This window comes from Anopheles darlingi, chromosome 3, assembly GCF_943734745.1.
Source record: "Anopheles darlingi chromosome 3, idAnoDarlMG_H_01, whole genome shotgun sequence".
NCBI classification, from domain to species: Eukaryota; Metazoa; Arthropoda; class Insecta; order Diptera; family Culicidae; genus Anopheles; species Anopheles darlingi.
The window spans coordinates 14,396,467-14,413,691 of NC_064875.1; the positions used below are offsets into that span (position 1 = coordinate 14,396,467).

At 49.6% G+C, this 17,225-nt stretch overlaps 1 protein-coding gene across 1 annotated transcript in view; it reads right to left on the bottom strand.

Annotated features, from left to right (window-relative positions):
- The window catches only part of LOC125954062 (protein O-mannosyl-transferase TMTC1-like), a 73,458-nt gene that overhangs the window by 19,744 nt on the left and 36,489 nt on the right, over nucleotides 1–17,225 (bottom strand). The window contains exons 4-5 of the mRNA XM_049684052.1: nucleotides 14,079–14,399; nucleotides 13,780–13,969 (exon numbers count right to left, since the gene is read on the bottom strand). Of these exons, the coding sequence (XP_049540009.1) occupies nucleotides 13,780–13,969; nucleotides 14,079–14,399 (511 nt within the window). The remainder of the gene's footprint in view (nucleotides 1–13,779; nucleotides 13,970–14,078; nucleotides 14,400–17,225) is intronic.

A 17,225-nucleotide genomic window follows, 5' to 3' on the forward strand; every position in this document is an offset into this window, starting at 1 on the left:
ACACGTGCTCTCTCTCTCTCTCGTACAAGCCCCCTTGGACGCCGGTTGGACTAATTTCATTTCGCCTATTTATGGTATTGCCGTCGGATCGGCCGGGACGGTACTTGAGAGCAAAGGCGCACTTCTACGGCTAGACCATCGGACAACGAGTGCCCGGAACAAATTGAATCGATCCCATCCTCACTGGGCTGGGCGAACAAGGCTTTCGATTCACTTGAACAGCTCTCTTTGCAGCCGCCGCCACCACCAGCCACCACCAACAACACCCCAATCGATCGAATGAGAGAAAGCGGAAAAAAGAAACCCAACAGAACACCCCGGGCCCTTTGTCCATCTTTTCCTCTTTCCTTTCTTCTCTCCCTGGACCACCAGCACCTACGGCATGTACAGTGCGTTACGCAGAGACCAAAAAGACCGAACGCGAGCTGAACGCGTATTTCGAGAGCAATATTTATTGGTGACCGAACATTGTACTGCCATGCACTTTATTAGTTCCCGGGAAGCCGGTGGCCACGGTTACCCGATTTGCCACCATGGCACGCCGCCGGTGCCGGCCTCTCGTCATGAAGAGAGCCGGGAACGACCCATAACCCGGGGTGGGGTGGAGGGCGGCCAATGATTCGAGTGTTTTTATGTGATTGAAAGATAAGACTTTCACTTTTGCTTTTCGCTCTCCGGACGCGGTACGCCGGCCGTCGGTTTGGATGTTTTATCTGCGCCGCCATGTTCTCTAGTATTGCTTTGGAGCAGAGATTCGTTCGTGTTGTACACACATCAGATACGTGCCCGGTGGTTAGCACATGTGAGTGTGTGTCTTTGTGTGGTCAGCAGTGAGGCAAAAGTAGTAGCCACCACCATGCTCGGCCACCACCACCACTAGCCGTAACGAAGTCATCCTTATGCTTTTGCCCAACGCGCTTGTCAGATCAAAGGGGGCGCACCGCAAGACAACTAAATGAAATTTTGATTATTTCTATTCCGACCAACGGCGACCGACCAACCCGGACGACGTCCAGGCAGAAGAAATCCTTTCCAGTTGCTTTCGCAGAAGAATGAAGCTGTTTATTTAGTTACCAAGCACTGACCCCATTCGCCCATTGCCGGCTGATAATAGTATAGACGGTCCTGGGCGCTGCGGTGTTGCGTTCTTCTCTGTCCGGCGACCGGCACCCGTGGAAGGCTGATGGACATTCAATTGAATTACGTGCAGGACGAGTGCTGACAGAAGCCATTTTTACGCATTGGTACACCTCCCCTCTCGATGTGTACGTGGTAGTAGTCATGATCATAGTCATGTTCTATTCCGGTGGAGCAAACCACTAACCAAACAGTAGCGGCAGCAGCAGCAGATTGTGGCATTTTGTTTTTTTTTTTTTTGTTGCTGCCCTTCGGAGAGTCGGTCGTCTGTCGGCACCTCGTTACGTCTGCTGCCATTACTTGGCGTAATAGCTTCTCCCCTACCCCCCATACCAATGTGTTTTCTTTCTCGCTCTCATCTCCCCGGTGGTGTTCCCCGGATTCCAGACATCGTCTCTTTGTACCGCTTTCGAGGACAAGTTACTTTCACTGGCGGGAGTGAGACGGAATGCGAGGGTTCGGTACATCAAAAGCTTCATTATAGGGCCGAAGTAATGGTTATGCGGCCAGCGAGGTCTACATTTTCCAATTGTTATGATTCTTGGAACGGCGTCACAACGCAAAAGGGAAGGGATAGTATGAAAGCTTTCATGCTCGTCGATGTTTAACTTTCAGTAACAATGATACAGCTACATGTAGTTCAATCTGATGGCAAGTGTTCATTAGTTGGATCATGTTTAACTAACCGTCTAACTTCGTCTAGTGACCATTGATTGCAATGTTAACTAACAAGAGAACAGTGAATGAAAAAAAACGGCATCTTTACACATAGACCACTCGCCTGAGAAAAGAGAAATATAATGGTAAGGGAAATGCTTCATTCGTTATGCAAAGCGTCCGATAAAACGAGAAATGCATTAACACATTTGAACCACTTTTTTAACATACAGAAAAACAGACGAGCCGTATGTTTGTTTAAACTATTTGAAACGAAAGCAAACACAAGATAATTACCATCGCACCGGAGAACTTTAAGCAAAAATATAAACAAACCAGTCCGAGGAGTTTGTGCCTCGTTCGCGCTTTCTCCTTTGAAAAGACCAAGTATGTTATGCTTCGTTCCGCGTTTCGAAAAAGCCACAACATAGCATAGCAGGCAGGTATCAATCATTCGATCGCCGAGCTGTCTGTTTGTTTTGACGAAAGTTCGATGTCATGTGATACCTTCTACCTAACACCCGCAAGGCACCGTTTTGTTGACGTTCACAACCGCTCGCAAACGAATGCAATCACCGCAAACGGTAATTGATCTTCCATAAACAATCACGAGAGGCTGGCACACTCCCGCAGTGCACGCATACCGATACCCTCTGGCCATTTGATCCCAAGTAACCCCCGGGGGAGGGAGTAATACCATTCATGCATTCATTCATTCATCAACAACTCATTAGCGCTGATAAGGCCGCTTTCTGTTGTGCTGACACGCGCTCGTGCTCATGTGTAAGCTCATATCAGCGAACACTAACGTGCGAGATGTAGCACTTGGTGGAAGGCAGGCATCATAAGACGCGCGCCGCCGCGCTCAATCGCCAATGGATCGTAACTGTAACAGGCGCCGCTGATAATGAATTCGATGCCCGGTGTCAGGTTTTTTCCCCCCTCCCCGATCCGCACCGTGTTTGTTTGCTTGTTAATCATCGCGAGTAATTAATTAATTTGATTGCGACTTGTACATTGCGACGACCTAGGCTACGGCCCTGAGCTCCTCGGCGCGCGCTCACTCTCATCCCATTGGTACTTGCTTATCAGAGGCATAGGCGACGATGTTCGCGTGGTTGGCTCCTTATCGTCTGGTTCATCCAGCGGAAACCATCCCATGTGTATGCTTGTATGCTGATCTTATCAAATGGCAGCAACCGAGTAAAAAGCATCCTGTGCATGTCGCGGTCAGTGTGGTCCTGGCGCCTAGCCGGGGATTTTTGGCTTATCAGCTGCGATGCGATGCGTTTTTTTATTTTTGTTTTTGTTTTCACTTCATCCGGGGAACCACCTTCCGTTACGCCCGCCAGTTGTTAGTCAAAGTCGAATGCACTGTTCAGTTCCTACGAAGCAGCTCAACGGATCGGTGCTGCTTTGAGAGAGTGTCCATCTCCAGCAACATGTATCGCTACTATCTGATTCCCTGGTTGCTTTTAATTGCACTAATCGGCCAGTGTTGCAGGTAAGTTGTGCAAACTTCCCTCTCTGCAAAGCGGAGAGTCACAAAATCTGGCTATTCCTTTGTGCTATTGCAGCTTGCTGTTGGTCGCACCGAAAGTGATTCGTCCCCAGCAGAACTACACGGTCGTGATCAGCCATTTTGGCAGCAACGAAAACATTCAGCTAAGTGTTCGCATGGAAGGCATCGATGTTGGTGCTGGTAAACCTTCGCTGAATCTCACCAAACTAACCACTGTTAAGAAGAACGCTAATGCAGTGATCGAATTGCGTGTAAGACCAACCTCGATCTCCACAAATGCCTCTCCCTGATTCATCTTCTCTTCTCAGCTCCCAGACCAGCTGGCGCAGAGCAGCAGCTACAAGCTGATTGTCGACGGCCGGCAAGGCTTCCGTTATCATCGTGAGACGGACCTGGAGCTGAAAAGCAACACCCTAACCGGCCTGATCCAACTTAGCCAGCCCGTCTACAAACCGGGCGATATGGTTCAGTTCCGTGCGATCGTGCTAGACAGTGAGCTGCGACCGGCTGCGTCGACGACGACGACGACGACTGATAGCGTTCGCGTCACGGTAGAGGATCCAAATGGGAATGTGATTCGCCGTTGGCCTACTGCCCGGCTACAGGGAGGAGTGTTTGCAAACCAACTCACTATCGCGACCACACCGCTACTCGGTGATTATAGTATCAACGTCGCCTCTAACGAAGGTCAGCGTGTGCTGGCGAGCAAGTCGTTTGCGGTGCAAGAGTACGTGCTGACATCGTTCGATGTGGATGTCCAGCCGGCCACGATACCACTGGAAGTTCATCAGGGCTTGAACCTAACGGTAACGGCGCGGTACAATGTCGGGCTACCGGTGCAAGGGACGGCCCGCGTTGAGGTCTACCTCGAGGATGACATCTTGGATCAAAGCCGCACGGTGCAGCTCATTGGAAGCGCCGTGGTGCAGCTGCCCTTTCAATCGGAGCTGCTGATCGCCGAGGATGGCCGTCAGGGTGTGCGTGTGAATGTTACCTTCACCGAGCAGCTCACAAGTAAGACTCTACTAAGGGGGTTACCGAACAAGTGTTCTTGTATTTTCTTGGATTTTCCATCTTGCAGATCGAACCATTTCGAAGCAACGTTACATTACCGTCTACAAACATCAGTATCGTGTGGAGCTGCAGAAGGAGACGCCAACCTTTCGACAGGGAACCTCGTACGCGTGTTCGCTGAAGGTCGTACAGCAAGATGGCCGGCCGGTTCGTGACGTCACGGTTAATGTTATTGTAGATGGACTGAAGGAACCGTTCGATAAGCGTTACACCACGGATTCCGCCGGCGTCATTAAGCTGATGCTGCCGACGAGCAATTCCACGGAATATATCATCGTAGAGGTAAGTGTCATCCTCAGCTGTATAGCTTGGTGTGCCAGTCTTTTAACAGTTGATTTCAGGCCCTGATCGACGGTAACCATCTGCTGGAGGAAACGATAGATGCAGCCCAATATGGCGGCGAAGCTATGCTGAAGGTTGCTATGGAAACTCCGTAAGTTCTCGCTCTGCAACGTTGTCATGTCCTTGACCCTTTTGATGAAACTCAACCATTTTGGCTGCAGTTTAAAGCTACACAGCGACATATCGCTGCTGGTGACGTGCTCGAAAGGGACGACCTTCTATCTGTACTACGTGCTGTCGAGGGGTAGCATCATCGACTCGGGGTACGTACCGCTAGGCAAAGGTTTGGTCTCGCATCGTCTCCAGCTGAAACCATCCGATCGGATGCTACCCAAATCCACGGTGATCGTAGCAACCATCGTCACCGCAAGCCAGGTGGTGCTGTATGACTTCGTCGAGCTTGATTACCAGGCACTTCGCAACAATGTAAGTATTGTAGTGGACCTCTAGGCTTCTAAGTCTTTAATTAATGTTCCTTCGCATTTTCTTCCTTGTCGTAGTTCACGATGAAGCTAGACAAAACGGTGCTGAAACCGGGCCAGGAGTTACGGCTTCGGATGACGGGCCTTGCTGGGTCGTATGTCGCGTTGGCCGCGTACGACAAAAGCTTGCTTCAGTTCGGCCAACAGCACGATCTGTTCTGGAAAGATGCGCTCGCCGTGCTCGCTGGTTTCCACGCGATCGATGACAACAGTTTCGATCTATTTCAGGTAATTCCGCGATGCACGGAACGACGTTCGAAACATTAATGGTCTTCAATCTACTTGCAGCGCTTCGGTCTGATCGTACAAACGCTGGATGGAGTTTCCTTTGACAGTGGTAAGCAGTGGACGTGACTTTTCCTTCGAAATCACCTCAATGAAAGTATTTCTGGTTTCCATTTGTCCGCGACAGGCAACACAAAGACTGGCCGCGAAGGAAAGCCAGTCAGTAAAGCGAAAGGAAAATCCTCTACCATCTCCTACCGGAGCAACTTCGTTGAATCGTTCCTCTGGAAGACGATCACCATGCCAGCCGCGGGATCGACGGAGCTTGCACAGACGGTCCCGGACACAACGACGGCCTGGCAGCTGACCGGTTTCTCCCTCGATCCCGTCTACGGACTCGGCATTATCGAGCAACCGCTTCAGTTTATCACCGTCCAGCAGTTCTACATCGTCGACAGTCTGCCGTACTCGATCAAGCGTGGTGAAGCGGTCGTCCTTCAGTTTAGTCTCTTCAGTCAACTGTCAACCGTTCAGACGGCTCAAGTGACGCTCTACACCGGGGACAATCGTACGGAGATCGTTGGTCAACCGGTAACAGGTGCGCATTGGATGTTCCTCGCCGATCAGCAATTCAGATAACGTTGCTTCTTCTTCCCCTTTCGATCTTCCTCAGCGCAAAGTCTCACCAAAACAGTAACCGTTCCAGCGAACGTTGGAGTGCCGGTCACGTTTCTGGTGAAGGCACGGGCCATCGGTGAGATGGTCGTGCGCATCAAGGCCGTCTGTAGCACCATAGAGGTACAGGATGAACTGGAGAAGGTGATCCGCGTCGTACCGGAAAGTTTGATCCAACGTCGCCATGTATCGCGGTTCTTCTCGCACTCGAACTACGCCAATCAGACGTTCGCGGTCGTACTGGACATTGACAAGCAGGCGGATGAGCGATCGCGCCGGATCGAGTTCACGCTCGTGCGTAAGTATAGGACGTGCGCCCTCCCCAAGAGTGTCAAATCATGACGTCATCCCGTGTTTTTGTTTTTTAGCAAATCTGCTAACCTCCGTGCTGAAGAACCTTGGCAATCTGCTGAGCGTACCGAGTGGTTGTGGTGAACAGAACATGGTCCGCTACGTCCCAAACATCCTCGTGCTCGACTACCTGACGGCGATCGGATCCAGCGAGACACATCTGATCAGTCGTGCGACGGAGTTGCTGCGAGTCGGTCATCAGAACCAGCTCCGGTTCCGGCAACCGGATGGTTCGTTTGGGTTGTGGTCTGCCTCAGGAGGTGGTGTTTTTTTGACCGCCTTCGTCGGTAGTTCAATGAAGATCGCCTCGAAGTACATAGCCGACGTGGAACCATCGATTGTACGGCAGGCGTTCGATTGGCTCGCCACGAAGCAGCACGCCTCGGGACGGTTCGATGCCGCTGGTGCAATGTATCATCGCGATATGCAGGGTGGACTGCGCGATGGTATTGCGCTGACGGCGTACGTGTTGATTGCTTTCCTGGAGAATCCCGAAGCCGCCCGTAACCATCCGAAGGTGATTGAAAAGGGGATGCAGTACGTGACGGAGGCAGTACCGAGGGTTACCGATGCGTACGATCTCTCCATCGCCACGTACGCACTCTGGTTGGCAAGCCATCCACTGCGGTTCGAGACATTGGATCGACTGACCGGGCTGAGTACTACGAAAAGTAACGGAACCGAGCGGTATTGGGCAAGGGCAGCGAACGGTATCGAGACGACGGCGTACGCACTGTTATCGTACGTACTGGCCGAACGTTACCTCGATGGTGTACCGATCATGCGCTGGCTGGTTGGTCAACGGTACGAAACGGGAAGCTTCCCACGGACCCAAGACACCTTCGTTGGTTTGAAGGCCCTGTGCAAGATGGCGGAAAAGGTGGCACCGGCACGGAACGATTACTCGATCCAGTTGGTTTATCCGCAACGGCGCCGTGAGTTTCGCGTCTCGTCCGGTGATCTCGAGCAGATGAGCTACGATGAGTTCACGGATGCGACCAACAAACTGGAGTTTCATGTGCAGGGTACGGGATTTGGATTGCTGCAGGTGTCCTATCAGTACGCGATGGAGCTGAGCAAGTTTGCCAATCAGTTCGTGCTGGATGTGACCAAACGGGATTCGGGTTCGACCGAGACGAAGCTGGTGCTGGACGTGTGCACCAGCTACAAACCGAAGTTGACGAACGAACGCTCGAACATGGTGCTGGTGGAGGTGAACTTCCCGAGTGGGTACGTGGCGGAGAAGAGCCCACTCAGTGCGACCACCTCCGTCAATCCGATAAGGGTGAGTAAGTCGCCATTTCTAAGGGATGAATGAGTTTCTGATTTCTGTGACTTATTTTTCCGGCAGAACGTAGAGATTCGCTTTGGTGGTACGTCCGTGGTGCTGTATTACGACAATATGGGCACCGAGAGGAATTGTTTCGCGGTGACGGCGTATCGGCGTACGCGTGTCGCACTCAATCGGCCAGCGTACGTCATCGTGCATGATTACTATGAACCAGGTAAGGCGAAGAGACGCTGTTTGCTACGATTGACACCTTTGAATAATCGATTTCCCTTATTGCGGTGCCATTTCAGAAAAGAACGCCGTAAAGACGTATGAGGTGGAGCGCCGGGATGTGTGCGAGCTTTGCGATGGGAACAATGAGTGTCGGGAGGTGTGTCAGGGAGGATAGTGTTTGCCGTTTAAATAGTTAACTGAATTGAGAACCGAAATTTGGCTGCAAATTGGCAATTGATATCAGAAGAGAGCAGCCAGGACATGACATTTTGTTTGCGATGGATGGAATCTTATTTCTTTGAAATGGTTTGCAATAAAAACACTTTTAAAAGGTAACATAACAATGCGAAAACATGCGTTTGTTTGTTATAAACGTAGCGTTGTTAATTCAGTATGAGCTCCACTACTCACTCCTCTAAACAATGTGTGTTTAAATTCTGTTTTTAATAGAACATGTCAATGACTATGATAAGGATAGAGGACACTTTTCACAAACAAAAAATCAACGTAATCGAATAATGAACGAGGTTCATGGTGGCGCTTGGTGCTTGATGGAGGCGCATGGTCTTTTGTTCGATGGATTCGATGCTAAAGCTCAAAGTGCAGGTAGCGAAAGAAAAAAATATACTTCTTAACGGTTTTCAATAGTATTTTATTTTTTTGATCCAATTTTGATCAACATTTAAGACTTCCCTGCTTTATTGCATTAATCGTTCACTAAAACGAAACATTAGCAAGGCAGACGAGATCAAATTACTCTGTAAGGAACAGATTGCTGACTTGATCATTTGCTCTTGCTTTTTCACTGTCAAGAAGATTTTCAAGAGCCCATTAATTTGAATGAAAACCTTTTGTCCTCAAGTTAAGACCAGGCAAGACATTAATTGATTTGAAAAGCACAATAATTTAGTCTTGTTCCTCTTCTCTTTTATGCAAGCAACTCTTCGTTCTGCTCCACTCATTTCCAGTAAATTCAAAATAAAATCTCGTATATGCTGCTTTCTCACGAAGCTCATCACCACTAAGGATGATGTAAATGTCACGCGAAGAGAATTAACACCAGGACCGCTAGCAGCGTTGCGACAACAGCTGTAACGCAATCCACGAACAAGCCATCAGCTCGCACCACCAGCCCCTAGACAGCCTTCCTAGGTCGTAGGTTGAACTTTATTGAAGCGTTTACCAGCTGCCAACCAGGTGTCAACAAAGGTTATCCACCGTGATCCACCTGCGTCGCGTGCTGCGTCAACTCTACTACTGCTGCTGCTGCTGCTGCTACAGCGTAGCATTAGTTGCGAGTCCGTAGTAGCATTCCGGCACAAAAACGACGCCCACCAGCAAGCTTCCAGATTTTGGTCACGGAGCACCAAAGCCCCGAAGCCCCCCCTCACCCCGAAAAACCCGTCCCCGAACATCATTTATCTTCGGCTGTCATGATTCTCACACGTCGCACGTGGCCACCTCTACCTCCGCCTCATTGCCCCGGACCACACTCGATAACCTCGACTCTTCGACAGCCCAATCGGTGCTGACAACCAAGCAACGGTGGTGGTGGTGGTGGTGGCGGTGGCGGTGACGGCGGTGGCGGTTTCTCATCGGTGATCATACATCCGTTGATCACCCATCTAGCGCGCGCGAGAGTGAACAACAACAATTTATAGCCTCCGCAAATCCTCACAACACAACAGCACGACGAGCTTTCCGACCGTTGCGTTTCCTTAGCATCCGCGCATTGGCGACGGCCGTCGTCGTCGCCGTCGTCGTCATCGCCGTCGTCGTCGCGGCGCGCGCTAAAGCCAAATACAACCTGATGCTGTCAATCAATGGCATACGCTTGCCGGGTCCCAGATTTGCTACCCGTTTCCGCGAAGCGAGTTGCCAAGTGGTAGAGGAAAAGGGGAGGAGGGGGGGGGGGGGTCGTAGGGTTTCGGTAAGCATAGGCTCAGTGTCAAGTTTGCCGAAAATTTATTGCGTTCGCACGCTGTAACACGAAGCATGTTTCACCAACCCGTAACACACACACGCACACAGGCATAGAAGCGGTAACGCTACACACAGCAACAACAACAACAACAACAAGGAATTGCAACCAGAAACCCCGGGGGTGGTGTTGGTGGTGATGGTGATGGTGAGTGAAAGAGTGAAAGTTACATAAAACGTCATTTATCTAATTCACTTATCAATTTACTTCTGCCACATACCCAAGGAGAGGAGAAGAAACCCAAGGAGGCGGGGTGAGGGTACCTCCACTCGGAAAAGTGATCCTCTCCGGGCGTGTGTGTGTGTGTGGGCACGGGGTTGGTATGGTTCGCTCTCGGCCCATCAATCAACATGGCCGCAAATAACAATAATACTAACTAGGACCGAGCGGGGAGAGGTAGCCTGTCGTTCGCTCGTACACCGAAGCAGCAGCACGCCCGAACACCAGCAGCATCCGTCGACGTCGACGACTGGAAGGATGCTTGATTGATTGATAACACATAGTCGAAGGCCTGTCGGCGACGGAACGATATGCCTCAACCAGATCGGTGACAGACGTTTCGGTCAATATGTGGGGCTGCACCAGCACTGCCATAGCACTAGGCGGTGCTCCGAGACTCCGAGAGAGGGGGTTAGGGTGTGCCCGTTGTTCTCTCAAAATTGCCAACTTCCTCGCGACGGCACATGACAGGAGTTGGGGATGAATTGAAGTTACGTTTAGCGACGGTGTTTGGATGCGAACGATGCAAATATCGAACTGCAGATCGAATAAACACCACAAAGCGGTAGCACTACACATGCTCTATGCTTCACATGGAATGGAAGCGCGCATTGCGTGCATCTTTCTGACCATTCGATGGACATCATTCGATCCCACAGTGCCACCGAATACAGCGAGCGAGAAGAACACTCAAACGCGCTAAATCGGTGTCGCTGGTGAAGACATTAGAGGGCGAGTAGCGAGTATGCTGCGATGATATCCAGGGGAAGAAGAAGAGCCACGCACACACGCATACAGCATCGCGTGTTTGGTAGATGATGCGGGATCCACCGTGAACCGTGGTTTCTGTTTCGAAATGGCAGCACCACCCAAGGCAAGGTGGCGATGATGATGATGCTGATGATGCTGATGCCGATGGTGATGGTCGTGGTGTACGACGAAGTGGTCTTCTGACCCGTAGTCGGCAAACCACGACGGTAAGCGATACGGTTCGTGTCATGGTCGCGAGTTAGCAGAAAGGAAATTAGATGAACCGATCCCAGCAGATCCCGAGGACAAGAACAACCATCCAGGGAAACACTGATTGCTGGTCGGGGGTCGTCGTCGTCATCATCGCCATCGCCATCGTCGTCGTCGTCAGTCGGTGGCGAATCTCAGCCAAAGGCCGCCGCCCAAAAAACGACAGAGAGATAAATCAACGAAAATACCGGAAGCGACCGGACGTGAAAGGGAGACGCCGTCACGCCATCACCTCCCCCGTTTTTCCCATGCACTCCACGAACGGCGAAGCGATCTTCATTTAATGTTTTGTTTTGCCGCCATCCCGATTTTTCTTCCCATCATCTGGTTCTGCTCGAATGGTGGTGCTATCGATAGCTCGGGCAGCGCATTAGGGAGTGAGTGATTGGGAAATGAAGCCCATTTGTTCTAATGAGCTGAGTGGATGTGGTACGTCACGCGCTTATGCTTCTGCGGCACACAGAGAAATGTGGGAATTGAATTCGGGGCGCCACTTCGCAAAATGGATGGCACTGCCACGAGGAACGCAGAATCAATTTCTGTGGATCGGTGCCGCCACCACCCTCCTTTGCCACCGGCACCCATTTCCGCAAACCTCGTTATCGGGATTCACGCTTCCGCTTTCCGCGTGCGCGTCTTTATGGCTTCTGTCTCCTGCATGAGAAATGCGAGCGGAGTGTCAACAAGCTTCAGTGTACGATGTGTTGAGTGAAGCAGACGAGAAGAGAAGTAGTAGAAGGAGGTTCTGTAATTCAACGCAATCTTTCGCGTAACTAATCGCTTCGAACCGAATCGATAGTAGCTTGAGTGTTATTCGCGAGTAACCAAGCAGGTCTTGTAAACGAGCAACGAGTGTACGCTGCTTGACAGTTAACAGTACAGCTCACGAGTGTTTGTAGCAAGTGAAAATGGAAAAAGAATTCAAGGGAAACCACATCAAACAGGATGCGGATGGACCGACCAGCGATATGGATTAAGGCCTTAACATCATCATCAACAACATCATCATGCAACGGCAACTGTTGCAAATGGGCGAGAGAATGTAATGCACATCTGTCAGCTCTGCCACCTGGCGACAAATTCAATTAAAACCGCTACAAAAGAGCGACCAGACCAGAAACCATCACCCCCTGTCCTCGAGCGTCCATTTCGGTAAAATTCAATACATATTCGTTATAAATACAACGGTACAGCGGAATGCACCACAAATTGGAATGGCGAGCAGGAAGACGGGTATGGACCGGATAATTTGCTGTTTCCCGGGAGCGTAGTACACTTCATTCTCCCGACCACGCGCCCATTTGTCGCTTTAATGTCCCAAACCGCACATTCCGATCGCAACAAGCAAAAAAAAAACGGCTTCACGCTTACATTTGGAGAACAACATTTCCGGACAACGACATCATCCTGTGTGCTGTGCGGGATGAGCAATGAAGGGTGTGAGTGAATAGGGAGGGAGGGGGGTGTAAACAATGTATTCCCTGTCCATTTTCCGATTCCCGATTGGCAGAAAACTCCCCAACAAAAAAAAAGCGTGCTGCTGGAAAAGCGACGAAACAAATGAGAAATCAACGAAGTGACGTTGGAGTGTTGGAGCGTTGGCGGATAGCACTCAGCGGGCGGATCACGAGCCCGAGCGCGCCAGCTCGCCTGCTCACGATGTGGACAATTAACGTCAATAAGCAGCTTCTGCCGGTTTGATCAATAAATAATCGATGCTTTACATCAATCAACATGCGGACGTCCGTCGACGCCGAAAACGACGACGACAGCGACGAGCGATGATGCACAACTTTACCCAAAAAATAAAGGAATGAACGTGGAATGTGCGGAGGGATTTTGGGGATTTTCAGCATTTTTCCCTTTTTTGGCTCGATTTTTTCTGATGTTGCGCTGCTGTTTCACGCTTTTCCCCTGTCGCCGCACCATTGTAGTTCGATTGGTTTGGGTGCGCATAAGTAGACCGGCTGTGTTGTGTGCTGTCTTTGCAAACCGCACATCATCCCCTCCGGGGGGTGGGTGGTGCATCATGGCGCGTGGTGTGCGGATACAATATTTGCACAGTTGATTGCAATTCGCCACGATTCGGTGTGATGCGCCTCTTGGCCCGTTGGTGCTACTGCAATCGATGTACATGTGCCATCATGGCAATGTGAGTGCAACGAAAGGGAAGGGAAAACCAATAAGAAGCACAAGAAAAGAGGAGAGAATGAGAGCAGGGGCTGGAAATTCGACGCCGCAAAAGCGTTAGCAAATATGCACGCGTTCACATCGTGAGTGTGCATCCGATTTTCCAATATAAACCGACGAGCGACCGGTGTTGAATCAACGCCGGTAGCAGCAGCAGCAGCAATCGAGGCTATCGAGAGATGATGTTTCGATATTTGCTTTTTTGCTTTTCTTTTTTGCTTCACTCCGTTTTGTGCAAGTGATTGTTGGAATGTGGAAAATCGAAACATCTAACATGATGCGCCTGGTAGGAGATTGTTATCATCCTTCGGGACGCATTTGAGGTTCCGGATCGGATGAAGGAGCGGGGAGGAAAACAGACAGAACGGGCTATGGTTTAAATAATTGATGTTTTAATTACCTCCGTATCGGCCAACCCCCGATAGGTGAAGGCGAGAGCCGCGGCGAACGTGAGGAGCGTTAGGAGGTTCCGCGGATCGCTGAGCGTCGTCACGAGCGGTATCGAGCCCATCTGCCAGTCGTGGCTGAGCGTCGATGGGCACAGCAGTAGCCACCAGTTGAAGGCGGCCAGATAGCAGAACGTCAGCAACCTGCGGCCCACGGCGGAAACGGAATAGAAGATCGGAATTGGCATCGGAATCGGAATCAGAATCGTATCGAATAGCGGTTTGCAATTTGAGGCGAGCCTTCGCCACTTACCGGACGTAGAGGTTCGGATGGAAGGCGGTGGGGTTGTCCTGGTGTGAGAACCGTGGCAGAGAGCCCTGCAACAGTGCAAGGCGCACGGCCAGCAGGACACCGAGCGAGAGGAGGACACGCGAGACGCGCCTCCCGAACTGATGCGTCTCTTCGCTCCAGCGTTTATCGAGAAGGCTCCGTTTCAGGGCTGGCCAATTGCGGTACGCGTCGTAGCCGACGTTCAGCAGAAACACGGTGATGCCCGTCTCCTTGGCCAGCATGCTCAGCCCGCCCAGCACGATGCTCAGCCAGAGTGAACCCATGTCCGGTTCGTTGCAGCGTCTGGAATCGACAGGAGAAGGGAACAAATTGACGATTAATGCTCTGCTAGGTTTTGTGTGGGACGAGCCAGAGTATTGGATTGAATTAGATGCACTTTCGACGGCTAGCGAGTGACGGTTTTGAATGATGGTGACGTTGACGGTGGAACGTCTTTTCAACCTTTTTTTCGTTCTCTGACCGACGTCAATAATTCGATCAAATGCTATAAAAGCTCTATCGAAGAATGGAATAAGTCTGTTTCGAGTTTTAATTACTTAAAGGGAATACAACAAAATTGTAGAAAATCGAACCATGCAACCACTCGAATAGAAGTTAATGAAAGCATCGCTCATTACCAACCGGCAGTAGCTGTCTTCCATTTCCAATGAATGTGTTATTCATTTTGCTGCAAACATTTCCGACCAAAATAGAAGTAATTAAACACCGATGTTTCTGCGTATTTTATGTTTTAAAACAAATAAAATAACACCAACCACACACTACCGCGATCGTTGATTAAACTGTTGAGCGCTGCTCGGAAAACGTTTATGTAATGCGCTGTTTGATGCGCAAATTTATTTGCGCACAATTACACTTCTGCGAAAGCAATTAAATTTCCATCAAACTGGCGTTATTAAAATGCGGAGATCAATTTAACCTGAAAAATATGGTGTTTATCATACGACTCATTTATGGAAAAATGCCTCGTAATTAGTAGATTTTCAGAATGATTTGCCAAACGATATTCATTGCGTACTGTTTTCTGCTTCGGAGTGCTTTTCAGGACAACTTCCGGAAATTCCTATCATGTGACAGTTAATTAATAGTAAAGGGCAAATACAATTTATTGAAATCATTCATAACGCTCACAAGTTATAGAGAACGCAATTGTAGTTACAGATGGAATGAATATCCGCTTGGATGGATTGAATTGCGCTTTGATGTGACTATGAATAGGACTGTCAACATTCGTAGTAGTCGTTAGGGAATGCGTTGCCGACGCCCGAGTTGATCAAACGAACCTGAACCGCAGAAAATTCCTGACATTCCTGTAAAATCTACTATACTGATATTTCTATTCAAGCACTGTAATTCATGTGCATCGCCATTTTTCCTCATTTGAAGAGCATCTCGATACTTTTAATAGGTTGATTATTTTCGCCTAGTCTTGCTACTTGCTATTCATTTTTTTGCATATTATTTTCATGTTCATTTTAATTATCTAATGTATTTTTTTCTGCCAAATTGTTAATTTATTTGAATACTGCTTAATAAAGTGAATAGTAACTGAGTACAGCATGGAGCACGGAATGATCGAATATCAAATAAATTTTTTACAATTCATCTATCAGTTTTTGAGTATCTGTTACTAACAAAAAATTAGCTATCATCTTAAGACCACCATCGCACCATTCTGCCTACCCTCCCTGCACTCGGCAAGTTTTGAAACTGATGACAGACATCGCAACGCTTTCGAGTGCCTCTCATTTGCACACAAAAAATGAAAACTCCTCCAACTGGTTGGAAGTACTTTGCTCCAGCAGAACAGAAAAACTGCGAAAAGACGCATATCATCAAATCAACTCTTCCCGGCAAATACTTTTGCTGTAAGTCTCTCTTTTTCCGTTCCATCGAAGAGAAACAAAACAACAAAACTACTCACATTAGCATTCGAAAGCAACAATATTCCCGCTCCATGGCATCCTGGGAATGGTACAACTTTCGCACAAAACCCCCCATCGCCGTCACTTAATAAGGTACTTTGAATTCGAAGACAAGTTGCAGATGACTTTCGGACCCAACCGAATGGGGAAGATGCGGTGCCCAGGGATGAGTCACCGCGGTATGTAAATGCAGCCGTAACGAGTCACCACGACCACGGCATTCTGCACCGCACTGCTTGATTGCTATTGTATTAAGTTTTTGATTTAAAACTCAATGATGATCATGACGAAGATGATGGTGATGGTGATGGTGATGCTGCCGATAATAATTAGCATGATGCAGCAAAAAGCCATCCACCATCACCACCACGTCCGGCATGACACACACACCTACACAAGCACACAGAGACACACAACGACACCAGAGTCGGGCCCACTGCCAGTTCATTACTTCCAGTACAAAAGAGATCGGTCGTCGTCGAGGTGGAAAGACGAAAAGCTGACGATGGAAGATGATGACGAAGGAGGAGGTACGAAGGAACGGTTTCGAACTTTCTGGAAAATGGCGGAGTAGCTTGCTTCGCCCACAAACAAAAATTAAACTAACGAGCACAGAGGCAGCAGCAGCAGCAGCAATGTCAGAGTTTCCTCGGGCAGAAAAGACATCGTTGTAATCCGTGAAAAAGCGGCTTACACTCCTTAACCACCACCACTAGCAGCAGCAACATTGTCTGCCCTGCTTGCCTCAACACCCCGTACCGGTCCACCAATTACTTGCGAGCCTTGGAATGGTTTTTGTCTTTCGCCTTTGTTTCGGAAGAATGAAAATTCCATCCCCCCTCCGCCAATAGCGAATGCGACGAGACAATCGTTCGTTTCATTTACTTCTCGAATGCCACCCGGAACATCGAAGGGACTTGCGGAGCAGGACGGCGGCATGAATGTGCATTATCATTTGCGGTAAGTAGCGCTCATCCGGCCCTTGCCCATGCCCATGCCCGTTGCGGGATGCGGGATGCAACTTTCTGCTTCGACTTCGACTTCTTGGGTCTTGGATGAAATGCAAAATCGGGCTCCGGCATCCGGGACTTCTTAGCCTTGGGCCTGAGGAGGTCCAGGAGAGCCGGAAACTTTCAACTTCCACCCGCTGGATCGCCCGGAGGTTACAAGAAAAATGTTCAAC